This window comes from Anser anser, assembly GCF_964211835.1.
Source record: "Anser anser genome assembly, chromosome: 2".
In the NCBI taxonomy this organism is placed as follows: Eukaryota; Metazoa; Chordata; class Aves; order Anseriformes; family Anatidae; genus Anser; species Anser anser.
The window spans coordinates 71,072,522-71,100,036 of record NC_139721.1 but is presented as its reverse complement, the minus strand read 5'-3'; the positions used below and the strand labels follow the sequence as shown (position 1 = coordinate 71,100,036).

The following is a 27,515-nucleotide window of genomic DNA, read 5'->3' as shown; positions in this document are numbered from 1 at the left end:
TCTGTAGCAGCACACTGACAGGAAAAATGGGAAATATGAGTTCCAGGGGACAGGGAAATATCCCTGGGAGAGTGCCTACTGAAAGTTCTTCCTGAAGAATTATAAGAAATTGGAAAAATAATCTCAAAATTAGAGGAGATGATAAAAGAAAAAAAAAAAAAGGTTAAATATTGTGTATCAGTCTGGACAAAAGAACCAATTAAGGAAACAGCAGTATTTTGGCCAAAATACGGGTCTGATGAAAATTCAGGCTTTAAATTTATGTGTAAACAATAAGATTCCTTTTTTTTTTTTTCAGAGGAGGAGCCAAGTTATGCTCCCTATAATCCTAATATTGCACCGGTGGCAGCAGCAGTCGCTCCAGGAAAGGAGACAGGGACTGCAATTAACACTGTCCCTAGAGAAGAGCGTGCTCTAGGCTCTGGCAAGAATTAGAACAAGGTAGAAGACGTACTGAGAATTTTGCCTTCCCTGATACTAACAGTACTAACACTAACTGTGTATCCTCTTAGGTGAACTCCTCCCCCCTCCCCTTACCAGCAGAGAGGTTAGGAGTTTTAAGGAGATGAAGTCTTTAATTGAGGACCCCAACAGGCTAGCTGAACTATTAGACCAGTTCCTAGGACTTAACTTATACTCTTGGGGCGGGAATTATGTATATAAATATGTTGTTTACAGGGAAAGAAATGGGAATGATCAGGAGGAGAGCTGCTATACAAAAATGGGAAAGAGCTCATCCTCCAGGACCAGGGGTAATACTGGCAGGGCAGAAATACCCACTTGCTGATCCTGGCTGGAATAATAATAGTGTGCAACACAGAAATCATATGAGAGACTTGGGGTCAGAATGAGAAAGTACTTGGGGATGAATCCTGAGGACACGGTATCCCAAGGACTCTTGAAAGTTCATTTTGTGATTAAAGCCTGGCAAGATACACAGAAAATGCTCCAGAAGGTGGGGGGGGATGTAGTGAACAGTCACTGGGGGCCCTCCTGCGGGAGGCCCTGAAGGTGTGTGTCAGGAGGGGAGATGAAAAGGAAAAGCAGAGAGTGAAACTAATGGTATTGACAGTGTAGCAGGTAGTGAGGCAGAGGGTTGGAGAAAGAGGAAGAAAATCTTCAGGGGGGAGTCAGGGCCAGGATGGAAAAGAGAGGAAGAGAGATGAAGGAATGGCAGGCAAGGAAAGCTACCCGTGTTGTGGCCTGAATCTTAGCAGGGACAGGCTTTGATGGGATGTTTTAAGTGTGGCCAGGCTGGCCACTTCAGGTAGGAATATCCGGAGTGGAAGAAGGAGGAGAGAAGGAAAATGGGATGAAATATGTTATACTGATATGTTGTTTCAGCATCCTGTTTGGAGAAAGGTATGGAATTAAGTTGGCCAATGACGGAGACCTTGGTGAAAGTACAGGCTGGAGAAAGATAAAAAGTGTTAAAAAGGGTTATTGAAGGTGTTAAAGGTGTGGTATGTAATGTTTGACAGAGCTGTTTTTTGAAGGAGTTGGGAAAGCTGAATGAGCAGGGAAAGAGGATGTAGGCATTATCTAAGTAACAGTCTAGAAATTCTGGTATATTTGCTGTGGTGTTTGATCAGTTTCCCAAGTATCGAGAAGGGAGAGGGACGGGGGGCGGCAGCCTGCTCCACCAGGGGCCTCTCCACAGGCTGCAGGGGGCTTCGGCTCTGGTGCCTGGAGCACCTCCACCCCCTCCTTCTGTATTGACTTTGGTGTCTGCGGGGAGGTTTCTCACTCCTCGCTCTCCCAGCTGCTGTTGAGCAGCAGGTTTTTGCTTGTTTGTTTGTTTTCGTGGATGTGCTCTCACAGAGGCATGGACTGTGTCGCTCATGGCTTGGCTCTGGGCAGCGGTGGGCCCCTTTGGGGCCGGATGAAATTGTCCCTTATATGCCACAGGGCAGTTTCTGGATTCTCCTCGTGGGGGCTGCCACTGCAGCCCCCCCTCCCTCCCCCCCCGAACCTTGCCATCAAACCCAATACACTGGGGCAGCTAGGTCATTACTGGCCTATAAAGTATCAGGGATTAAATTAACTAATGAAACCCTAAAAAGTGATGGAGGTAGAAAGGGCTGGGATAACAGTGCCACCTTTGGGGGATACCAAGCTGAGACTAGGGGATAAAATGATCTCTGGGCAATTATTGTATGTACCCAAGGCAGGGACTAACTTGTTGGGAAGGGATCTGATGATGAAATTGGGCATTCAAATAGTAAATTGTTAGACTGGAATAACAGTGTTATTAATGGAGTGCTCTCAGGCCCTGAGAGCAAAGATATATTCACCTCTGACTGGAAAGACTCTGAAGTGGGGGCGGAAGCAACAATACATATGGACAGTTTTACCTCAGGGGTTTACAGGGCCACCGATTTATTTGGGCAAAGTTCTAGAACAGATTTTGGAGCAATTCCAACCTCCCAAGGAGGAAGTACTGTTACAAAATGTGGATGATCGTTTATTGTCAGGACAGGAGAAAACAGTTGTGAAGGAAGCTACTAACAAGCTATTCAACTTTCTGGGAAAGCAGTGCTTGGGAGTATTGAAAAATAAATTACAATATGTAGAAAGAGAAGTCAGGTATTTAAGGCATCTAATGTCTGAGGGAAAACGGAGAATAAATCCAGAGAGGATTCAGGGAATTGTTGAAAACTAAGAACTAAAAAGTTTTAAGAGAAAGATTTTTTTAAGGAATCAGGAGCCACGAAGTCTGAGGGAAAATGGATACTCCCTGATGGGAGAGAAATGCTGAATAAAGCACCAATGAGGCAAATATTAATTGCTTTACATCAAGAGAGTCATTGGGAGGCGCAAGTATGTGTGATGTTGTGCTAAGAAAGTATGTCTGTGTAGGAATATACATTTTAGTGAAGCAAATATGCAGAGGATGTACCATATGTCAAAGGGTAAATAAAAAGGTCATCTGTAACTCGCCTAGAGGGGGACAGGAGCCAGGGATTCGACCTTTCCGAAGTATACAGGTAGACTTTACTGAGTTACCTAAAGCAGGGAGACTTAAGTACTTGTTTGTCCTAATTGACCGCGTGACTGGATGTGTGTAAGCTGTCCCCTCCGTATCTGCCACTGCAAACACGGTGGCTAAGGTATCACTGGAGCAAATAGTCCCTAGATATGGGATAGCTGAAAACATTGATTCAGATCAAGGAAGTCATTTCACTTCACAAGTACTGAAAGGGTTAATGCAGGCCTTACAGATTGAGTGGGATTTTTACACCCCCTGGCACCCCTCCTCTTCTGGGAAGGTAAAGCGAATGAACCAGACATTAAAGAAGCAATTAACTAAATTAGTGTTAGAAACCGAAATTCCTTGGGTAAAATGCTTACCTTTAGCACTCCTACAGGTTCAAACAGCACCAAGAAACGATATAGGAATTTCACCGTATGAGATGCTGTTCAGATTACCCTATCTGGGCAGAAGGGATGAGATACCACAATTCGAAACAAGAGTTTTCTTAAGAACTGTATTCTGGGGTTGTCCTCTTCTTTGTCATCTCTCAGGACCCGTGGGAAATTGGGTCCTGATTCAGACCTGGAAAGGATCAACTCCGGCCTGAATGGGAAGGACACTTCCAAGTACTACTAACCACTGAAACAGCCATAGGAACTGCGGAAAAAGGTTGGACTCACTATACTCGAGTGAGGGCATCCGTCGACCCTAGTACCTGGGAAGCTGTTCCTACAGAAGACTTCTTGGAAGCTGAAACGAAGAGAAAAATCTCATAGTGGACTCTGAGCGGGATAAAAGCTTGCAATTGTAAACTAACCTTTTATTTTCACAGGTAACTAATGAGTGTGACTTGTGATTGAGAGAAAGGACAGACCTATAGCGAATTGAAGTGCTCCCAAGGGGGGTTTGTTATAGTAGTAGTGTATATCTGTCCTGGTTCCAGTTAGGACAGAGTTAAGTAGCTCATAGTAGCTGGTAGGGTGCTATGTTTTGGATTAGGATGAGAAGAGCGCTGATAACATGCTGATGTTTTAATTGTTGCAGAGCAGTGCTTACACCAGGCCAAGGACATTTCAGCTTCTCGCTCTGTCCTGCCAGTGAGCAGGCTGGGGGTGCAGCAGGAGCTGGGAGGGGACAGACCCAGGACAGCTGACCCAAACTGGCCAAAGGGGTATTCCATACCATCTGACGTCATGCTAAACAATATATAGGGGTGGCTGGCCGGGGTGGGGGGGCCGGCTGCTCGGGAATAGGCTGGGCATCGGTCAGCGGGTGGTGAGCAATTGCATTGTGCATCACTTGTTTTCTTACACATTATTATTGTTAATACTATTACCATTATCACTATTATTATTATTATTGTTATTATTATTTTCCTGTCTTAATAAACTGTCTTTATCTCAACTCACAGGCTTCACTTTCCCGTTTCTCTCCCCCCATCCCAGAGAGGGAGGGGGGAGGGTGAGCGAACGGCTGTGTGGTGTTTAGCTGCCAGCCGGGTTAAACCACAACAATATCTTATTCTTTGTATTGATAATTATTAGGAAACCTAAGGTTTAAAAATAATGACAGGCAAAAATCAATTATTAATTTTGTTTTTAGTGATTGTAGGCCTCAGAGAAAGCCTTGGTCAAATGACAACTTGGAAAAGGCATGACCAGATAATAGTAAGACAGGATACCCCATAAAAATATGGGTGAATGTGACAGAGGGTTATGTACCAAAATCTGTCATGTTTGATGCTTGTGAGATGTTAGCTTGTGGAGATTTAAATGCCCAACGACAATTGAGCAGAGAGAACAAATAACTGGGAGAGACCCAACAGCCAGATTGAGAATAGCTGTATGGAAACGATCCTCTATTGCCATGAGAGAAAGGGAGAAACTCAAGGAGAAAACAGGAGAGAAAACAGGAGGCCCTCTTTGAAATGTGGCAGTTCAAACATTTGAGATTGAAACAGGGTATGGGGATGTGAATGCCTGGATAGAATGGGTCAAATATACTGTCAAGAGTCTCAACCATAGCAATTGCTATGCTTGTGCCTCAGGATGACCGATTGCCCAGATAGTGCCCTGCCCATTGAGGTGGACCAAGGATTCCCAGGGGATGCGATGTATGATTGCATTGTACCAAGAAAAGACTGCCTGGGGAAATGAGGCCTGTAAGTCTTTCTCTTTGCTGTTCCCTTCCTTGCGTGATAGCAATATCAGGGTTCCTCCTGCATTCTCTACAGCTATAGGTAACCATAGAGCTTGCCTCTCACGGCAGGGTGTGAGTGCTACCCGGCATCTGGGAGAATTTGCCTTGCGCACGAGGACCTTGAATGCTACCAAGGACTTGATGGGAAACTGCTCAAGACTTGAGATCCCCAGGGCAGATCTGTGGTGGTACTGTGGAGGGAAGATCTTACGGTCCACCCTACCATCTAACTGGGGAGGCATTTGTGCACTTGTTCAATTAGCTATACCCTTCACCCTGGCATTTGAAAGAGAAACATCACAAATACCCAGAAGAAGAAAAAGAAGCTTAGGAGTATCGTTTGATGATAGAGCGTACATAGATTCTATTGGGGTGCCTAGAGGAGTTCCCGATGAACAGGAAGCCAGGAATCAAATTGCTGCAGGGTTTGAGTCACTGTTCTGGTGGGTAACAATCAATAAGAATGTGGATTGGATTACTTATATTTATTATAATCAGCAGAGATTCATAAATTATACAAGGGATGCGATAAGAGGAATCGCTGAACGACTAGATGCCACCAGCAAAATGGCTTAGGAAAACAGAATAGCATTAGATATGATGCTTGCAGAGAAAGGAGGTGTGTGTGTGTGATACTGAGCAACCATTGTTGCACTTTTATACCCAACAATACTGCCCCGGATGGCATAGTAACTAGAGCATTGCAAGGGTTTACCACCCTTGCCAGTGAATTGGCAGAAAAATTAGGCATATTTACATCCTTGATCGTAGTAGCAGGAGTTTTGACAGCAGTTGGTTGTTACATTATCCCCTGTGTAAGAAGACTAGTACAGTGGTTAATTGAAACTGCACTATTGAAACAAATGACCATGAAGCCACCACCTTACTCAGATGAGGTGATGATATTAGAGGAGACGGAAAGCAAATAAGGTGAAGAAGAGGAAGATATCTACCAAATTACACTTTAGAGAAAAGTTTTGCAAAAATCAACAATTTATAAAAAAAGAAAAGGGGGGAATTGTGGGAATAAAAATGTTGTTTTTGCAGAGTTACATTGTTTAAAGGTAAGGAATGGGGTATTGAGATATGCTGGCAGTGATAAGAAAACTTAGCAGGCAACCTTGTAAAATGCAGACAACCAGACTCCTTAGAACAATTAGGTGAAAATCACGGTGTTAAGTCAAGTCAGATAAGTAAAGAAACATTACCACTTCAAACAGTAAAAAAGTCTAAAGAAATTTGAAATTTAACAGACCGGCAACTGAAGGCCATGCATTGTCTGTGAAGCATCACATAGATTGTGAACCTGGATTACCCACTCAGTGGGGAAACAGGGGAGGGTCCTGTCATCAAAAAGTATATAAACTGTGTTTTGGAACCAGGAGGTGCGCTCCTGCTTGTGGGACGCCCGCCATTGCAATCACGAGTAAATTAGTACTTCACTGAGATCCTTGCCTGAGCCTAAGTTATTGGCTACGGAGTGTTTCTCACACTTAGAACACAAAGCAACCATTTATCTTAAACAGAATAATACATCGCAACAGTAGTACCTACACTACTCTCAAATTTGCAACTAAAATTCTTACATGGATAAAAGACACAAAACACTTACTATATAAATCAGAGAGCAAACTAGATCATGAGAGAGAGAGAAAGAGAGAGAGAGCAAGAAAGAAGGAAAAAAAAAGAAAGAAGGAAAGAAGAAAGAAAGAAAGAAAGAAAGAAAGAAAGAAAGAAAGAAAGAAAGAAAGAAAGAAAGAAAGAAAGAAAGAAAAAAAGAAAGAAAGAAAGAAAGAAAGAAAGAAAGAAAGAAAGAAAAAGAAAGAAAGAGAAAGAAAGAAAGAAAGAAAGAGAAAGAAAGAAAGAAAGAAAGAAAGAAAGAAAGAAAGAGAAAGAAAGAAAGAAAGAAAGAAAGAAAGAAAGAAAGAAAGAAAGAAAGAAAGAAAGAAAGAAAGAAAGAAAGAAAGAAAGAAAGAAAGAAAGAAAGAAAGAAAGAAAAAGAAAGAAAGAAAAGAACCATTCTCAGTATTTTTCTTCTCATCTAACATATTTAAGGCTGGTAGTGACAGTACTTAAACTCTCAATGAGCAATCTCAAAGACCAGCTGCTACAGCTCAGGTAGGTTATCACAACACTGTAGAGCTAGTAAACCGCCCAAAAAAAATCACAAAGGAAAATTAACACCTCTAAACAATCCAGCTCCCTGAGAATGAAGCATAATTATAATAGCAAGAATAAATGACACTAATTATATTCTTGGTAATTCCCAGACTGATAATTTAATAGTCAATGAAAATTGCTCAGTTATACAACCCAGTTGTTACTTCTGATCACAGTCAGAAGGAGATACTCTGAGTGCTTGTCGTTATCACCTGCTGATTTTCTATCATTTACCTCCATTGTTGCTCCTTTTAACTACTCATTTTCTTTATTGTGTCATAACTTTTTCTCTCTTAGACCTCCCTCAAAATACCTCTTCCTCTTTTATACTTCCACTTTCCCACTCACGCAACACATTCCTCTATCTTCTATCATTAGTAAATTTCCTTATCTCTAGTTCCTCCCTGTTTCAGTTTCCCTCCCTATGGAAATCCTCCTGCATCCATCCCTGGAATACCATTTGCTTTCCAAGTCTTACATCTTTCCTTGACTTACATCTCAAACTCATACATTCTTCCGTTATTCTCCTTTTTCAATTCTCTGCTTCTCCCAGACATCTCTTCCTTTATTTCTTTCTCCTTTTATACACATTGCCCGTGCTAAATCCATTCTTTCTTCTCCACAGTTCTGATATTGCCTCCAAGCCTCCCTCTCCCCTACTTAACAAAGACATTCTCTTTTACATAACTCTTCTCAGCAGAGCTTCCTGTGCTTCCTAAAGGTCATATCTATAGCAGATACAATAAGGAAGTACTTGATCCACATCTTTCTTATCTCGTCCCACCCTGCTCCCTCTCCAGAACCTTATTCCTCTTATTGCCTGTTTTACTCCCATTAGCTGGGCTGTCCCAAAACTTCAGACCTTCTTGCTGTACCTACTTGTAAAACCCATGCCTTTTTCTCTCACACCACCTATTTCAACTGCCATGTGTTTTTTTATGTGAGTCCCAAAACCTGTGTAAACTTTCTTATGTCTTCCACTTTTGTCACATGCAGTATTATTGTTCTCTTTTCCGATATAAATAATTATATTGTACACCTCGGACAAATATCAAGCAAAACTCCCAAAAGTGATTTTCTCTCTAAAACATTCTGAGCTTTAAAACCTGCTTTTGTATGGCTTTGTCTAAAATCTCTTTCACATATTTCCAGTAAGGTATTAAGTAATAAGATTGTTCAAACCGCTTTTAAAACTGAAGGAACTAGTTAGGCATCTTTTGAAACAGAATGAAGGTACAAGTCAAGGCAGCTTTAGAATATTAATCTCTCATGAGGATTTTGCCAGTAATCCTCAACTGATAAAAATGAGATTGTGAAAGGTACAATAGTATTTATGACATACCAGTTATTTAAAGGAAAAGAAAACTTTTGTATTGACCTACAATTTTTAAAGTGAAATATTAAAAGTAGTAAGTACACTTACAGCTACATATACAGCAACCTAAGCCAAAACCCAGAAAATGAAATTGAAGTCCTTTGTCTAACTTACTTCATCAAATATAGATCAGGCCTGATGTGTTCAAGAGCTGCCATTGAGAAAAGGGAATGTTCATTCTGTGTTGCATGTCTCCAAATTTCAAGGATGCTTAAACATGGTGTTTCTATCAGGTTTTACCTCTACTTCTGAATTTGCTGCATAATTTGGTCTGTAACAGCTTTATTCATCATAGTAGTGTAAAAGATTGGAAGATTCCACTTTGCTAAAGGAAATAAAATATGTGCACATTTGTGATGTGGAAATAATTAAGAGACTGCATATGGAATGACACAATGTTGAGTTTTTACAGTAAAAAAATGAAAGGAGTGCCTAGTGTTGGTAACAGTATGGCTCTACAGCAACTTGAAATTCACTGTGTGAGGTTAAAGACTATATTCAGAAAGCAGAGCTACTTAAGGAAAAAGGCTTCTACCAGAGAAGAAGGCATTCTTGAATACCATTTTTTTTCTTGAAAAAGAATTATCCATTGATTACATTGTGAAATAAATGAAAGACATGGCAGGACACGGATGTTCTCTGGATTTATTTCATCAGTGTTGAGATTTTTTTTTTTTTTCCTATGTTTAGTTAACTGAGTTGAGTCACAGCTGTTATAACTCCATTCTAATAGTAGCTACTGAAACTTTTGTTCTCAAACAAACAAACAAACAAAAATCACTTAAAGGGATAGTAAATGCCTCTATGGAGGAAGAGAGGGGAAAATATGCAATGAGGGGAGTGTGTACACTCCCAAATGCTGCAGCAGCATGGAAGTACACATAATTAGTGTGTAAATTCATTCCATTGCAATAAGTGTTACAGCTCTACTCTATTTCACTTCTGCCTTATGGATTGATCAAAATATCTCTTACTCTGGAAAAAAAGTCATGTCTAGTTTAACAGAAATACAGATTTCCTTCCTTTATACAGTAGCTGTCACATTTTTACTTTATATTGTGCTTATAATATAGTAGACGAGGCCAAAGTACACTTGTAATTAATAATGTCACATCACTGTTCTCAGTTCCCTGCTCAGTACTTCAGCCTTCCCTCAGGCATTTGCCCACCTACATTCATCAGTAGCATAAAGTTTTGGTGTGTGCTAACATCTTTGTCAAATCCTCTTACCGGAAGCTTTTTGCATAATGGAGGTAACTGTCCTGTTTGTTGTTGTTGTTGTTGTTGTTGTTGTTGTTGTTGTTGTTGTTGTTTTAACATTAGCTTAATGTAAGTTGTATTAATTGCACAGAGAAAATTATTTTTGCCTGATGTACCAGGACACATACTTCTTACAAACTGTGTTCACTGTGAAAAATAGAGCAGTTTCCATGTAAGGAAGATTGTCTCACTTCTGTCAGGAACTTCTCTTTCTTTGAAGAATGGATTTCAACTCTGTGCTAAGTCCCATGAATAACAACAAACTTGTATTTTCAAACACAGTCCCTAAACTTCTGACTTTCTGAGATGTTTCAGTGTATACAGCATAACTCCTGATCCGTGGATCAGGAAACCATTTAAGGTGCTTAATATTTTGAATACCAGGACTTTTTTCCAAATATATATATATATACATTTAAGTCCAATGTTTTTGTCCTCCATCCTTGAAAAGTAAGCCATGATATTATCATCTCATTAGTACTGACAGCTGTCCTTTGCTGCCATACCTCTCTTTTGTTCAAGAGAAAGAGGCAGAGAAAAATCAAAATTACCATTTTTTGTAAAGCAATGATCAAAAGGAAGAACAACATGGAATTTACTTAGAATAAGGAAAAGGCCAGTTAAACACCAGAGTTCACCACTCGTGTCTGAATTTTTCTTGATAAAATTAAGAATCTATATTTTCTTTAATTCCATGCCTATAAGGAACAAATAGCTCACCCACAGCCAAGCTGTCAAAGTTTCCCCACAGAGGAATATTGATATATGAAGAAATGAATGTCTAAAGTGGAGGGGGAGCGGGGCGGGGGTGGGACGGACAAGAATTTAATTAAATTCAGACTGCTTGAAATTGTTCATTTGGGTTGATGAAATACAGTGTTGCAGTTTTTCCCATGAATTGATAAAGTGACATCTTTTCTATAAGCTAGTGCAAAAGATAATTCTCTGAATTGAAACTTCCTTGTTGTCATTTTCTTTTATCTTGTTTTACATTAAAAAAAAAAAAAAAGGAAAGAAATAAATGAAAAATTGAACGTTTCCCATAAACTTGTTAAAACAAAAAGCTAATTTAATCAAAAAAGGGCAGTTTTTTGTTTGTTTGTTTGTTTTCCCAAAATGTCTCAATTTGTGAATATTTGGAATATATGTGTCGCGTTAAGGGGTGTAGCTGATTAACCGTTACGGGTCCGGTCGGATTCAGGGTACTTAACTATCACAATCACAGATTCACCGATAAGGCATTAACTGATATGGGTCTGGTCGTATTCAGAGCACTGAACTACCACGGTCATGGATTCACCGGTAACGTATAACCGCCCTTACCCTAGTCACGTTCAATGAGAACTATCATGGCTAGGAACAATGCAGTTAAGTGCAATTTATTACAGCAACAGGTACACAGGTTCTTCGGATTGCTGGCGATAGTTACTGTCTGCAAAAGCAAGCTAGCATGCATGAAATACACAGGTGTGCAGCCTGGAAATTAACGCATTAAAAGGCACAAAGACTCTATAGAGATTTCTAAGTTTCCGCAGAGACACGCAGTATAACCAAGTGTTCAAATCTCACCCAAAGGCGTCCCAATGGGGGGAGGGGAAGAGAGGCTCAGCCCGTCGACTGATCCCAGGAGTCAGGGGGTCTTCAGGATGGTATATTCCCTCGGGATGGTATATTCCCTCAGGATGGTATCTCCCCTGATGGTGGTATCTTAATGATAGTATCTTCCAATTTATATTATTTTCTATCTTTTAGGTGGAGCTTGAGTGACTCTAGTCAACCATATCTTAGTTATGATTGGTGAAAAGTTTTTCCGTCTCCATTTAAAGGAGTAGGCTCTGAGAAATTCAGAGGGTGTGCTCAGTGAGGAGTGGTCGCACTTTGGAGGGGGGTAGCTTTTGGGATGGAGGTGTGTTTTGGTGTTATAATGATATTATAATGAACAAAAGTACGCTAGAGTACAGCATTTGTCAAAACATGACAGGTCGTTGGCTCAAGGTAGCAAAAAGTGCGGCTTATCGGTCTTGGTGTGCACAAGAACAATCGAGACCCCACCTGGTCACAGAGCCTAGCTGTGGTGTCTCCACTCCACTCTATGCTCCGTACTGTTCCTTAGAGTCAGCACACCAGGTTCCCCCAGTGCGATAGCATCTAAGGTTGGAAGCCTAGGGAACGCTCAGGTAATGTAGCTACACCCTACCCTGAAAGCCTCTTCAATGCTGTACATTTTCTTTAAAATGTGAATATTAGTTTTATTTTCCTAGTTACTTTAGGCAATTGCACCACAATATGCTTCTTAAAAAAAAAAAAAAAAAAAACAAATAAAATAAAATATTGCTATGCTACGCTGTCCAGGTTTTTATTCCATAGACTAAATATATATTCAAAATTTTTATGTACTTTTATCTAGTAAAAAAAGGCTGCTAAGCCTGAAGGCTATTTCAACACATTTAAGTCTGACATAATTAGTATCTTAACATCATATCACAAATCAAGTCAACACAATGTTCATTTGGTTGTTTATTCAAGAATAAGAGAAAAGAAACACACACACACACACAAAAAAAAAAAAGACTGCAGATTTTTCCAAACATTTTATGACATATTTTCTCTAAAATTTTCTGCAATAATCTGCAGAATATAACATTAAATTGCACTTATGGCTCATTAAAAAAAAACACAACACTAATCTTCATTCACCTGTCAGAACAGTATTACCACACCAGTTTGCTTTAAACCCGACAACAAAGAATGACTGATTTTGTTGGGATTAAATGAACTGAATTGACTCAGCTTTGCTGTTCCGTCCCTGGTGTGTACTTCTGTTAATAATCATACAGTTCAGCAAAAGGCAGAACTACAGACTTCAGTTTGCAGTGGATTTGTGTTTCAGGATTAAGCTTCCATAAGGGTTCTCAGTTTTCTCTTAAATGGGTGAATATATTTCTATTAAATGCTATGTGATCCACAGCATTTGTAAGATATCAACATCCCTGATTGTTCTACTAATTCTGGTCGAAATTGGGCAATGTGTTTAAAAGACATTAAGTGAATGGTGCATTCTTCTTGTGGTGTCTTGACATTACTGATGAAAAAGAAAGAAAAAAAAAAAGGAAAGAAGAAAGAAAGAAAAAAGAAAAAAGAAAAAAGATAGAAAAAAGAAAAAAGAAAAAAGAAAAAAGAAAAAAAAGAAAGAAAAAGAAAAAGAAAAAGAAAAAGAAAAAGAAAAAGAAAAAGAAAAAGAAAAAGAAAAAGAAGAAAAAGAAAAAGAAAAAGAAAAAGAAAAAGAAAAAGAAAAAGAAAAAGAAAAAGAAAAAGAAAAAGAAAAAGAAAAAGAAAAAGAAAAAGAAAAAGAAAAAGAAAAAGAAAAAGAAAAAGAAAAAGAAAAAGAAAAAGAAAAAGAAAAAGAAAAAGAAAAAGAAAAAGAAAAAGAAAAAGAAAAAGAAAAAGAAAAAGAAAAAGAAAAAGAAAAAGAAAAAGAAAAAGAGAAAGAGAAAGAGAAAGAAAGAGAAAGAGAAAGAGAAAAAGAAAAAGAGAAAAAGAAAAAGAGAAAAAGAAAAAAAAGAAAAAGAAAAAGAAAAAGAAAAAGAAAAAGAAAAAGAAAAAGAAAAAGAAAAAGAAAAAGAAAAAGAAAAAGAAAAAGAAAAAGAAAAAGAAAAAGAAAAAGAAAAAGAAAAAAGAAAAAGAAAAAGTAAAAGAAAAAGAAAAAGAAAAAGAGAGAAAAAGAGAAAGAGAAAGAAAAAGAAAAAGAAAAAGAAAAAGAAAAAGAAAAAGAAAGAAAAAGAAAAAGAAAAAGAAAAAGAAAAAGAAAAAGAAAAAGAAAAAGAAAAAGAAAAAGAAAAAGAAAAAGAAAAAGAAAAAGAAAAAGAAAAAGAAAAAGAAAAAGAAAAAGAAAAAGAAAAAGAAAAAGAAAAAGAAAAAGAAAAAGAAAAAGAAAAAGAAAAAGAAGAAAAAAAAACAAAAATAAAAATAATAAAAATAAAAATTCTATGACAGTCTCTATGTAGGATTATGAGCTATTTTCATGAAACCATACCAGATGGAAATGCTATGAATTTGATGTGAAGAAATAGGATCTTTTGAATAAGACAGTCACCACAAAGCAAGCTAAATATAGGCTAGTGGTCTCCCCATGGTCATGGTATGCAGGAAGCCCCCTCCACTTTGGATAGAGAAAATGGAATAAATATTTTTCCAAACTCACATAATTAAAAGAAGTTTTGTAACTTTTTGATTAGCTCAACCTTAATATTTTTACCATGCCAGTAATTACCAGAACACAGCTACAGATACATCTTGTTCCAGTTAGACTAGACAACCTGGGATACATGAAGTAGAATCTGTAAATCCCTACTCATTTATGACGCCTGAGATTCAAAGAAAAAGGGTAAAAAAAAAAAAAATCTGACAAGATAATTTTCTATGCAATCATATTTGAAGAATTTGTCCTGAATGTTTAAATGTTTAATGTTTTCTGACAAGATGCCATAATTTATGTAAATCAAATAATAATAATACACAGTAATGTAAGGACACACAAGCGATTTAGATGTTACCATGCAAAAGTGATAGCAGCTTGAGAAGTAAGAGAATTAGTCTTAACTATCAAGAAAAAAAAATGTAGAATTTACCACTTAAGTATTAAACACATTGTTAGAGGTATTAATTTTAACACCAGTGCCTTGGAAATAACATTGATAGTAGGTTTCATGACTTTTTTAAAGAAAAAAAAATAAAGTGTAAGTCTTTCTTCAAGGTAAATCCTGAAGGGAAAACAAAACAAAACAACAAAAACCTCTGCTAACTTTAATGCATCATAGATTCACATGAAGATCAGGGGTGCACAGAACAGTCAGGTGCATAGAAAAAACACACTATAGATCTCCATTATGTTAAAAAAAGTATATGACAGACAGGTGTGACGGTAAATGGAAATGTGGTCTCAATTTTTCTAAGTGCTGAAGGCAAAAGTTAAAAATTGCTACCTTAGCAACACTATGGCAGAGCTGATAGGTTATTTAATAGAGATTTGAAAGCTGTAATTAACATGGTATTCACAAAATTACAATGCAATTTTAACAGATCTTTTAGGTTGCAATCAAAAAATATAGTGAAAAAAAAAGAAAGCTGTATATAAATTTTTCAAAGCAGGTGGGTGTCAGGTGAGAATGTTGTTAAGAGATGATGTTGGATGATTTCAGAGATCTGTCTGAATTATCTTAATTTTCCTCCTTTTTACTTTAAAAATCAATTAGTCTAATTTGACTGAGTAAGAAAAGTCAACAGCTCACATGACCGTGTTTCTCTCCTCTCTATAGATTTGTAGCCTCTCATATTTTGAATATCCTGCAACTGATCTAGGCCTGTGATTTTTCTTTAATCATGGTATATTTTACTGCTCTTCCTTTTTTGTGCAATTGTTAAGTTTTGCCTAAAGGTTTTTGTGAGCAATTAAGAGTGATGAGTGCAGAAGCACTATGAGCTTGTACAGTAAGTTTCACCCTCCTTTTCATTTGTTGCATTCATATGACAATACAGCCCAAAATCACAAAGCTGTTTGAACATTTCACCCAATCTGTAAACAAGAGGAAGATGAAAAAACACCTTTTGTCTGAAGAAATAATTATCTACTATTTCTCACTCTTTGTGTACATCTCTAGTGGTTCATTAGGACTGATACCCGATGACTGATGCTTCAGTCTGGCGTAGTATAAATAATGATTTAAGTTACACTGAGAACAGCTGATTCATACATATTTCTTGCATTCTTAGAGGCCTTAAGCTGATGAAGATTTCAAGAGTCACAAGGAATGTGTGTCTTTTATTTTACTCTAAATTAGTTTTCCCACTGACTACTTGGCTTGCTGTAAGCGACCACTACAGCAATTTTGGTGACACATCTTCAGGTGAGCTCACTGAAGGTGACAAATCAAATGTAAAGAGCACACAGAACTCTGCAAACTGGAATGCATCAAGAGGGATACCACTCTACATCATCATTCAATGGATAAGAATTTAGTTTGAAGGTCACACCCAGAGAGTGGTTGCTAATAGCTCTATGTACGGTGACAAGTGGTGTCCCTCAGGGGTCTGTATAGGGACCAGTACTGTTTAATATTTTTATCAGTGAAAAAGACAATGGGATTGAGTGCACCTTCAGCAAGTTTTTGATGACACCAAGCAGTTCATAAAAGAGAAGGAAGGGATGCTGTCCAAAGGGACCTGGACAAGCTTGAAAAGTGGGCCCATGTGAGCATAATGAGGTTCAACAAGTCTAAGTGCAAGATGCTGCACCTTGGTCGGGACAATCCCAGACAGGAGTACAGACTGGGTGAAAAACTCATTGAGAGCAGCCCTGGGGACTTGGGGTTCTGGTGGATGAAAAGCTTGACATGAGTCAGCAGTGCATGCTTGCAGCCCAGAAGGCCGACTGCATCCTGGGCTACATCACCAGACAAGTGGCCAGAAGGTCGAGGGAGATGATTACCTCCCTCTGCTCTGTCCTCATGAGAACCCACTTGGAGTATTGCAGCTAGATCTGGAGCCCCCAACCCAAGAAAGATGTGAATCTGTTTGAGTGGGTTCAGAGGACAGCCACGAAGATTATCAGAGGGCTAGAGCGCCTCTCATGAAAAAAAGGCTGAGAGAGTGATGGGAATGTTCAACCTAGAGAAGAGAAGGATCTGGAGAAACCTTTTCAGCTTTTCAGTATTTCAAGGTGTGAGTGGGGGGCTTATGAAAAACGATGGAGATAAACTTGCTCGGTTAGACAATGACAGGACAAGGCTGAATGGTTTTAAATTAAAAGAGGGGAGATTTAGATTAAATATTAGAAGAAAATTCTTTACTCTGGAATTCTTTACACTGGAATAGGTTGCCCAGAGAAGTTGTGGATGCCCCATCCGTGGAGGTGTTCAAGTCCAGGTTAGATGAGGCTATAAGCAACCTGATCTAGTGGGTGGCATCCCTGCCCATGGTAGGGGAGGTGAAACTAGATGATCTTTAAGTTCCAACCCAAGCCAATTGTATGATTCTATGATCCTTATACTAGCACACAGATTTTAAGTAACTTTCTGTGAGATGGAGTTGCATCCTGAGTCTGAAATTAATACTCTTTGGGCTTCGGGACCTTTAAATGACTAGAGAATACATTCTCTAGGAGGTAAGTGGTACTAGTCATATAAACGTACCAAATATCCATACCATTTTTTCCATTTAAATAACTTCATGCATTTAATTTAAGGTAAACCATCATGTTGTTTTGAAGAATTGTTGTTTTTTCATCCTTTATCTTGCCTCAGTTCTTTCAAACATGGTGACATTTGTTCTTCAGTTAATGGTTTGGAGGATGTGTCATAATCTTGACTGCCACAGAGAAGACCTACTGTAAGCATCTCATCATGTTCTATACATCAATTTGTGTTTTTTCAAGAACACCTGTAGAGGACTTTGAAAGTCACTGATTTGACAACCTAGAATTTAGTTTAGTGATTGTGTTTTATATTTATAGTTATAACGTGACCTTCATATTTCCTGGAGAAACTTCTGATGGTTGTCTAGAACATCAAAATTGTTCTTATTTTATTGGCTGTATATCTATTAACAGTTAATGAGTTAACGTTTTTCATCCCTGTAATTTGACTGTGGTGGTATCCCTATAAATAATTTAAACAAAGTACACATAATCTTTTTGACTATCTTTACTCTTAACTTTCTCCATTACGACTGTGTAACTTCTACAGCTTATACCAAAGCCAAGCCCAATTTCAAGGCCTTAGAGTCAATCATTAACTCAATTTTTATCATTGGCATATAATCCCTTTCTTCTGAGATCTTGTAATTATCATTTCTGCACAAATAAATAAAAAGCTGCATATACCCTTTGTTCATAGGTATATATTTTTATATGTGTTGTACATTTCATGTTTTGAATTTAAGTCATGTAATTCACCCTCACTACAGCTATTTCTTCATGTCTGTGCTGCTTCTTCTCCATCCTTACCAGAATATGAGATATGTGGCATTTATGTGACTTATCTGCATGTGTGCAACTATCTAGATGCTTGTATTTCTTATAGGCTTTTTTCAGCATTTTCATTTGCTCCTAAGGAGTCCTGTGTGTTCATTCTATTCTGTTTTCATTCTCTGGTGTCTGGCCATCTATAGTTAAAAGGTTTTCATCTGTCTCCAAAGAATAATCCCATTAAAATTTTTTTTTAACTTGTCATCTTCATCTACTAATGCACAGTTTTACGAGCAGCAGCTGAAATTCCCATTCATCTTTGGTGTTCTCTCATGAAAGCTTTCAGTTTGAATGGGATTCCTTTCAAATAACTCACACATTTCAAATAAGTTGGAGACTTATGATCACCAAGTGTTATTTTTCTATTGGATTCTCGTTCTCTTTCAGTCCCATGTATATTTGCAAGTGTTCAACCTTATAAGTTGCTGGCCATCTGCATCCTTCAGATCCTGCAGACATTAACATCATGTAGCTCTTTCCATCTGGCTATTCTCTCAGAAATGTTTCCATTTCAAAATCAACTGGAGATGCTCTTCTAACTGCATTTGCCAGTTGAGCTTTCCTTTGACATCCTGCCTTGTAACCAGAAAAATATTCTTTAACTTACCTTCCAAAAATCAAATTAATTGTTTGGATCCCCAATGTTCTTCTTGTCACTTAGATTGTATACACACACTAAAGAGGGTAGCTCTCTTAGAATATCTATAACAGCAAATCCAGTCAAAAGGAATGCCTCATTACATTAGGCATTACACAAATGCAGTAAAATGACAGCCCTTGAACCCAATTTTTCAATCTACATTCTCCTTTTGAGAACACTGACATGTCACCTATCAACAGAAATCAATATAGAACCATCAGAAAGAGGACCAATATGGGAACCTTTTACATTTCAAAGAAGGTGACTAAATGATAGCATATTTGTATCCTTAATTGTTTGTTTAATGGACAAATTATCACTTGGAATTTCTATCTGCAGTTTAATGTCTTAGTTCAAACATAACATAGCATCATTAAGCATTTAGTTTTGTTGCATTCTTCCTGTTAATTCTAAGCCTAAGATACCGGATAAAAAACATGGTTGATTTAATTATTGTGAATAGATAATGTCCAGTTTTTAATCACATCTACTGTATGTTTCTCTCATCAACAGATCAGAAGGGGAAAAACTACTCTATCTTTTCTTTCTTCCTTTAATATTCATTACCTTCCAACTTAAAATATTATTCATCAAATATTCATCAAAGTTTAACATATTCATCAAAATATGGTAAGAGCATTGAATTTCCCATTTTTTCACCTTTTCTTTCATCTGTATGGTAAACAATTTTTTTTTTTTGATGCATACGACTGCTCTACTACTTTATAAACAGTGAAAATTAATCTCTTTTACTCTTTGCTGAATTCTTTCAGTAAACTGAGGAACATCCAGGAGGTTGAGATGAAAAACTGATTTTCATTTTGTGATCTCAGTAAAATAACCTCCTTAATCACACATTAACAAATCACATGTAATACAATAAATATTCCCTACATTATGAGTTTCAGCATTATATCACCAGGCTGAAAGTCAACACATACCATAAAATTCAGGTTAGAGCTTTAGACGGGGAGGGGAGAGGATAAAGCAGAGCAATCTAAGTGTCCAAGTCTCTTTAACTCAGAAAAGCACAAATGCTTAAAACAGCACACATGCCAGGTAAGTAACTGCTTGCCACTCGGGGGAAAGCAGCAAAGATGGTACCCAAATTCAAACTCTAAAAATCCATGAGTCACACTCTTTCTCTGCTTTCCTAAAGGAGTAAATAACTCCTTCATTCCTGGATACTTGGTAAAATACAAGCAAATCTAAAACTTTTAAGCTATTGTATGTTCGCATATCTTATGGAAGCATATTTGCTTGCTTTTCACACAACTCCACTTTCTCTTATTTTCTCAAAATAAGCACTACTCCTAATATTTGCCTAAAGGCTTAATTTTTAATGGTTTAGTGGAGAACAGAGAGAAGCCAGGAGTAAGGGGGAAGGAGAGAAGCATCTCACACATGGTGTACTAGGTAACTCAGGGAAAAGCAGCTTTTGTGAATAACCGCAGCAGGTTTTATTCCAGAAATAAACTAACCTAAAGTTCATTAACCACTCCATGCCACGCAATAAAATTAAAGACAAGGGACACTCTGTGATGAAGGACAAACCATCATAGAAACTTTTTCACGTTAGCAAAGTGAGTGTGGGAAGCCTTTCAGCAGGTTCCTGAGGATCTGAATGAAAGAGGGACTCTCCAGCCTTCAAACAGGAAAAGGATATTTCCTTGGAGCATACAGCTATATATCTCAACCATCTGACATCTACTGGACATCAAGCCATGCTTGCAAGGCACACCAAATGATAGCAGCAGTATTTCTATTGACCAAAGACAATGAAGCTTAGAGGAAGAAGGTATCATTCTTTCTATGAGGCTAGAAAATACATTTCTGTTACTACATTCTCATGCCTCAGTTTTTGCAGTAAAAGCTTTTGATGGTGCAAAGAGTAAATGAATTTAAGTCAACAGGGAGAGAAATGGAGTAAATATCTGTTGTCAAACTGTCACGTATGCCACAAATATGCCTCAGTAGGATGACATTTGTATTGACTTATAGTAATCAACACATAGTTGTACAGGGGCCATTCATAAAACTTAAATGTTGCTCAAATACAGTTTCAAAATATACTTGTGATACGCTGTAAGATTATTGTTGTGGTTTAACCCCAGCAGGCAGCTCAGCATCACCAAGCTGCTCACTCACTCTCCCCAGGTGGGACAAGGGAAAAATAAAAGTGCAAGAACTCAGCAGTTGGGATAAAGACAGTTTACTAGGTAAAGCAAAGTCCTCGTGCACAAGCAAACCAAACCAAACCATTCACTACTTCCTATCGGCATGCAGATGTTCAGCCACTTCCAGGAAAGCAGGGCTCATCACACATAATGGTTTCTTGGGAAAACAAACTCCATCACTCCAAATGTTTCCACCTTCGTCCTTTACACAAGGTTTTATTACAGAGTATGATGCCATATTGTGTGGAATTTCTCACTTCAGTGCTTGGTAAAATTATGGAGAAGATTATTCTGGGAGTTACTGAAAAACATCTAAAGGACAATGCAGTCATTGGTCAGAACCAACATGGGTGCACTAGGGGAAGGTCATATCTAACAAACTTAATTTCCTTTTACAACGAGATCACCCAGCTAGTTGACCAAAGGAAGCTAGTTGATGTAATCATTCTGGATTACAGTAAAACTTTCAGTACTCTCTCTCCTCCTAGACAAATGACCAGAATAAAGTTAGATAAAAGCATAATAAGATGGGGGAACAATTGGCTGATGTGTTGGGTCCAGAGGGTTCTTGTAAATGGGGTTACATCAGGCTGGTGACTTGTCACTAGTGGGGATCCACAGGGCTCTATTTTAGCACCAGCCCTCTTCTATGTTTTTGTAAAAAGTTGGATGAAGGAACTGAGGTTTTTTTGAGCAAGTTCATGGATGATACCAAATTGGGTGGAGCTGTTGGCTCCATTAAGGGTGGTGAGGTCCTGCAGAGAGATGTGGACAAATGAGAGGACTGGGAAATCACCAACAATATGAAGTTTAACAAGAGCAAGTGCCAGATGCTATATCTGGGATGGGGCAACCCTGACCTTACATACAGTTTGGGGTACAAGAAGCTGGAAAGCAGCCCTGTGGAAAGGGATCTGAGGTTTCTGGCTGATGGCAAGCTGAATATGGGTCAACGGTGTGCCTTGGCAAACAAAAGGGCCAATGGCACCCTGGGGTGCATCAGGCACAGCATTGCTAGCCGGTCAAGGGAAGTGATTGCCCTGCTCTACTCTGTGCTGGTGCAGCTTCACCTTGAGTACTGTGTGCGGTTTTGGGCACCACAGTATAAGAAAGATATAAAACTGATAGAGTGTCCAAAGGAGGGCAACAAAGATGGTAAAGGGTCTAGAGGGGAAGACGTATGAAGAGTGGCTGAAGTCACTTGGATTGTTTAGCCTGGAGAAGAGGAGACTGAGGGGAGGCGTCATCATGGTCTACACGGGGGGGAGTGGAGAGGCAGGCACTTCTCTCTTTGGTGACAGAAATAGGACCACAGGGAATGGCTTGAAACTGCAGTTGGGGAGGTTCAGGATGGATATCAGGAAAAGGTTTTTCACCAAGAGAGTGGTTGGGCACTGGAACAGGCTCCCCAGTGCGATAGTCATGGTCCTGAGCCTACTGGTGTTCAAGAAGTGTTTGGACAATGCTCTCAGACACATGGTCTGATCATTTATTTTGTTTTCTTTTTGGGTAGGCCTTTGGTGACCCAGGAGTTGGGCTTAGTGATCCCTGTGGACCCCTTCTAACTTGGATATTCTATGATTCTATGATGCCTTTGGCCACTCTGGGTTACCTGTCCTCTCTGTGTCCATTCCCAACTCCTGCTGCATCCCGAGCCTCCTTGCTGGCAGGGCAGCATGAGAATTTGAAAAACCCTTGGCTCTGTGTATGCACTACTCTGCCACAACTAAAACACTGTGGTGTTATCAGCATTATTCTCACCTGAAATCTAAAGCACAGAATCATACAAACCTCTGTGAAGAAAATTAACTGTCCCAGGCAAAAACATGATAATTAAGCATAAGGTTAAATGTATGAAATTTAAAACTGTTTAACAAAAAGTGATTTCTGACACTGAGTTGTGATCCAGTATAAATTCAAAGTAGCTATACAAATTTTAACATGTACTACACTGTTTTCTGCTTCATCAGCTGACTGCACATACTTAAGCTAAAGTTATACCTTGACTGATAATCTAAATGTTTTTAATATCAAAATACTGAAAAACTGTCAACACACATATCTTTTAAAACACCACAAAATAAGGAAATAAATGTTATACAAGGGATACAGCTGTGAAAAAATAACAAGGTCTGATGTCCTTGGTTGTGGGTCCTACATTGCATTTCACTTTTTATTATTTAATGCAGGCATGTCTCTAGTTCTTCAGACTTGCACCTGTTTCACACTCCTTTGAGTGAGAGCAGATGAGGACCATCAAGTTAAAACACTCATGTATTCATGTATTTTAGTGTTCTTTCTTTTCAGACAGAAGGCTTTATTTATTTAAATATGACATTCACCTTTTAGTGCATTTATTACAAGGCTGACATTTTACAGTTTTTTTCCATCAGAATCAAGCACCACAAGCATTACCTTTTATTGAAGCCTTTGAAAGCATTTATCTGAGTTAGAGATTTTTAAGGTTACTTATCATTTAGGTGTGGTTTTGGCTTGTAAAATTTTAATTCTTTTTACTCAGAAAAGTTTTATATGATATACAAGATGTAACAGAAAATTCTCCCAAACAACAACACTGTTTTGTGACTCAGAATAGGGAAAGAAAAAGATGTTGTGTGTGTGTGTTTATGTTGTTTTTTATTTAAGCTTTCTGAGCTAGAAAGGAAAATACGGATTTCACTCTGAGTGAAAAGGAGCCAGAAACTCTTCTTCTCCCATTTTAATTTGTTCAAAAAACCCCTCAGTTCTGCTACTCTGTCACTAATAAGAGTATAAGATAAGTTGAGGAAAAGGATTTGGGAGTAGGAATAAGACAAGGAGTCCCGCTGCATCTTTCCTTACTGATGATCTCAGGACAAAGGTTATAATCCATTTGCTCCTCATGTTGTTGACACCACAAGTTCTCCTGATACTAATGCTCCAGAGTATCATAACAGCATTTGCTATGAAGAGCACTTTTTTCCCGGTCATATCTGTCATTGCTAACAAACCCAGGTTTTCTTTTCCAAGCCATTCAACACATAACAGAGAGCAGAAAAACACTGAACACCTGTTTTTTAGTCTTCCAAAGGGAAAAACAGATAGGCAGTTGGTTTTGCATGAACAATGGTTTAGCTCCATTGAATTTTTTGCACGTAATAGCCATTTTAGCTCTTAGATGTATAAAATGCTACTTGGCTTCCACCTTTGTTTTTTTCCTGTTTATGAACTCCTAAGAGCTAAAGAAATTATTAACATTTAACAAGAAAGAGTTGTGATAATGTTACTCATTTTGCAGTAGATTTTAAAGTAACTGTTAATTGCGGGACAAAACAACCTGCTGGGGTTATAGTGGAATCAAGAGTGCCAAAGAACACACAATTTACTTGTCTTTTTCCAATTACACAAAAGTTGTAACTTCTTTCCCAGAAGAACCACCAAACCTTTCTCCAAACACAAAATGCTGCATAACACTCGGGTCTACTTGTCGTTTGATTAACACAGTTAGGAACACAACTTGGGTACAATGTCCCTAAGCAATCCATAACACACAGTATTCATGAGGAACACTGTGGCTGTTCTCACTGGACATAGGAGGGAGCTTGCTGGTTTGACTGACAGGGAGGAAACTCCCTCTCCCCAAGACTCCCCCAGAAGCATAGTGTTTTCCACACAGATGGGTATGAATCTTGCAGGCTGTTGAGGTGCCTGTAAGGCTCTACCTCTTCCTTAAACACCACAATAACTGCCACATGTCCTACCCTGCTTGGCATTTACAATGCAAGCATTAAATACTAACTATAAAGAATTTTAAGTCATCAAGGACATTTTTAAAGGTCTTTTTTGTGTCTTGTGTTTGAGATTTTTTTTTCTTTACTATGGCTTCTTTTCTACATTGCTTTCTTGTCCCTTTTGTACTGTTATATATGCTATTTGCCCCATCACAGCAAAAAATGTTTAATTAATGTTTTTTTTTTTTTCCCTTAATCAACTTCAGCCCATCCCAAAGCACTTACAAAAATGTTAGCATTATGCTTCCTATCTGACAGACAGGAACAAAGGATCTGAACTTGGAATTCAAGCCCTGCAAATCATGGTTCAGTGGGAATAGTCCCATGTATTTCACTATTTAAGAATAAGCAAACACAAAAACAAAACCACACAATGCAGTCTTTTCTAGTGGTTTAGGCTTAATAAGAGTTTTACACAATGTATATGTCAGGCCACGCATCACTTGAAAACATTCCTTTAAGCTACTTCCACCAAACAGACATTTATGGAGGATCACTATTATGAAGATAATTGCCCTTTCTCCACCTTTCATGCATTATTTCTGGGCCCTGTCCCTGCCAACCATTTCCTTGATTCAAGATAATCTTGGGTCAAATTAGACAAAGGTTAAAAATCATCTCCAAAGACATTTTTTTATTTCTAGATTTGACAACAGCTTTTAGGAGAGACAAACTTAAGGATTTCTAAGTTGATTATAATAAATCCACTGTCTATATACAGATGTATAGTTATTATCTGAAGGAGTGTTAGCTGGTGCTAAATTTAATTATAAAATTACTTTCACAGACAGTGCTACTCTGAATAATGATCCCAAGACCAATATTAATATTTTATGTTCAAGAGCTCCATTCTTATATTGTTCAGTTTAGAGAATAAAAGAGATTTTGCTAATTTTCATGATTTTTTTTTTAATTGAATTGACTACATAGTAAACTGTTTCTACAATTATCACTAACAGAAAGACCATATGAACTTTTAATTTGTGTCTAACAGTAAAATGGCTTAAAAATTAAGAGCTGGCCTTCTAGGCCTTCTAAAAATCAAGGGATTTTTGAAGATGGGGTTTTCTTTTTTAATTGTTCTCCAGGTGGTTGCAGGGGATTAGTCTTTTTTTTTTTTTTTTTTTTTTTTTTTCTGTCTGGTTGTTAATTCACAGTCCACCAAAAACTATGCTTCTACTTTAACCCTGAAGAAACACTGTAGTGCTTCAGAAGTCTCCATTTCACAATTATCAGACAAAAAAATAAATTATTGGAGTAATATCCTCAGTTCCATAGCTCAGAATACCTGGATGAGCTCCATAAGGTTACTCTTTGATTTTTAAAACCAGAGAATTTTAGCTATGGCTTAGCAACACAGAATACATAAACTATGTACAGAAAGTGCTAATGACATTTAGCTTCTTAATAGAGAGTTTACAATATAGTGTTATATTGTAAATTTCTTTAAAGGCATTTACGCTGACAGGAAGAAGAGATCAATCTTGAGCGCTGCATTTTACATTTTATTTTATTTATTTTTATCCTTGATTACCTAGTATGAGTCGAGTTCCTGCAAAGATTTGATTAAAAAATAGGGAGGGAAAGACAGATACAGAGGAGGATTAATTGTTATAGCATCTAAAAAAAGTCCAGTCCCTGAGCAAATGGACAAGGCAAGGACTGTAGTTATGACCGGACACTGACAAGGTGGAAACAAGAGTAAGATGCAAGTGGAATATCTGAATTCTTACGTGCTATAAAATATTAAAACCACAATTAATCAAAACAACTTTATAACCACAGAATGCCACAAACTCCCTAGGATAAAATAAATCAGAGAAAAAAAAAAGATAATAATCTAAGCATAATACATGCACAGAATATTCAAGTAGTACAGACAACCTTTCCAAACATTAATGAACAGAATTTACTAATATATTAATTTGATGAATTTGTAACATTCAGAAACATAAACCAAACATTACAAACAAACTATCAAAAAACATAAATTCACTGGCTTTCACTGAGGTGAAACAAATAGTACTGCAAGCAGCAGAGCAATAGTAAACTCACTTTTTCTACAGATCTGAGCTTTGTAGTTGTTTATCAACTATGACTGAAGTTTTCTCCCTGGCATAGGCATTCCTAATTTTCCTTGTCATTGTCATTACCAAAACACACCATTAAAATGAAAAAGGAAAATGAATCTAAAGTTAGATAAAAATGATATTAAAGATATCTGAAATTATGATTATCTGTCTTTACTAACTAAGGCATATCTGCTAATTTCCAAAATATCTTAACTAAACTCTAAAAACAATAAAACCACTACAGCAGGTGACCTTATGTCAGCTACTTCATAAATTATTAAAGTCCTTCAGATTAATTTATGTAATTTAAAATGAACTCCTCAGATATGTGTTAATACTTTCCAGGTCTACTAGACCTCATCTTGGCACAGTATGGGCATAATGGCCTGATCATGATTTAAATATCTTGTAAGCATAAAGGTGTTGATAATCCCCTATGAAATGGTAAAATTTTTTGGCACGAATTATAAGGCAAGTGTAGCTTTTAATGACAGAGACAGAGCCTGGTACTTTGTTCACATGAAAGGGAAAGGTTGAAGGTTTTACATCAACATGATTTGAGCAAAGTTTTTGAAAATAAATGTTCTGAAATAGAGTTAATAAGTGGAAAGCTTGACTAGGATGCTCAAGGACAAAAAAAAAATCTATATACTGCTGTTAAGGACTTTTAAAAAACATTGTTTGTCTTTGTCTTTCAAATGATATTGAGCACATGCAACCTCACAACTTAAGCTTCACTACTCCAGTTTAGATGTCTGCCATGAGAAAGGGAGCAAGAAACACAGTGAAGAGCAGTCCCCTCCATGAAAATAAAGCAGCTGAATATTGAACCCAACAAAAATAAAAAGTGAGTGTGTCAAGCAAGTCA

The 27,515-nt window shown here is 37.7% G+C and overlaps 1 protein-coding gene across 1 annotated transcript in view; it reads left to right on the top strand.

Annotated features, from left to right (window-relative positions):
* LOC310895538 (uncharacterized protein) overlaps positions 1-4,518 on the top strand; it is a gene marked incomplete at its 3' end in the record, with an annotated part of 177,182 nt that extends 172,664 nt beyond the window's left edge. Inside the window, exon 2 of the mRNA XM_083827007.1 lies at positions 4,386-4,518. Within this exon, the coding sequence (XP_083683133.1) occupies positions 4,386-4,518 (133 nt within the window). The remainder of the gene's footprint in view (positions 1-4,385) is intronic.
* Positions 4,519-27,515: the final 22,997 nt, after the last annotated feature.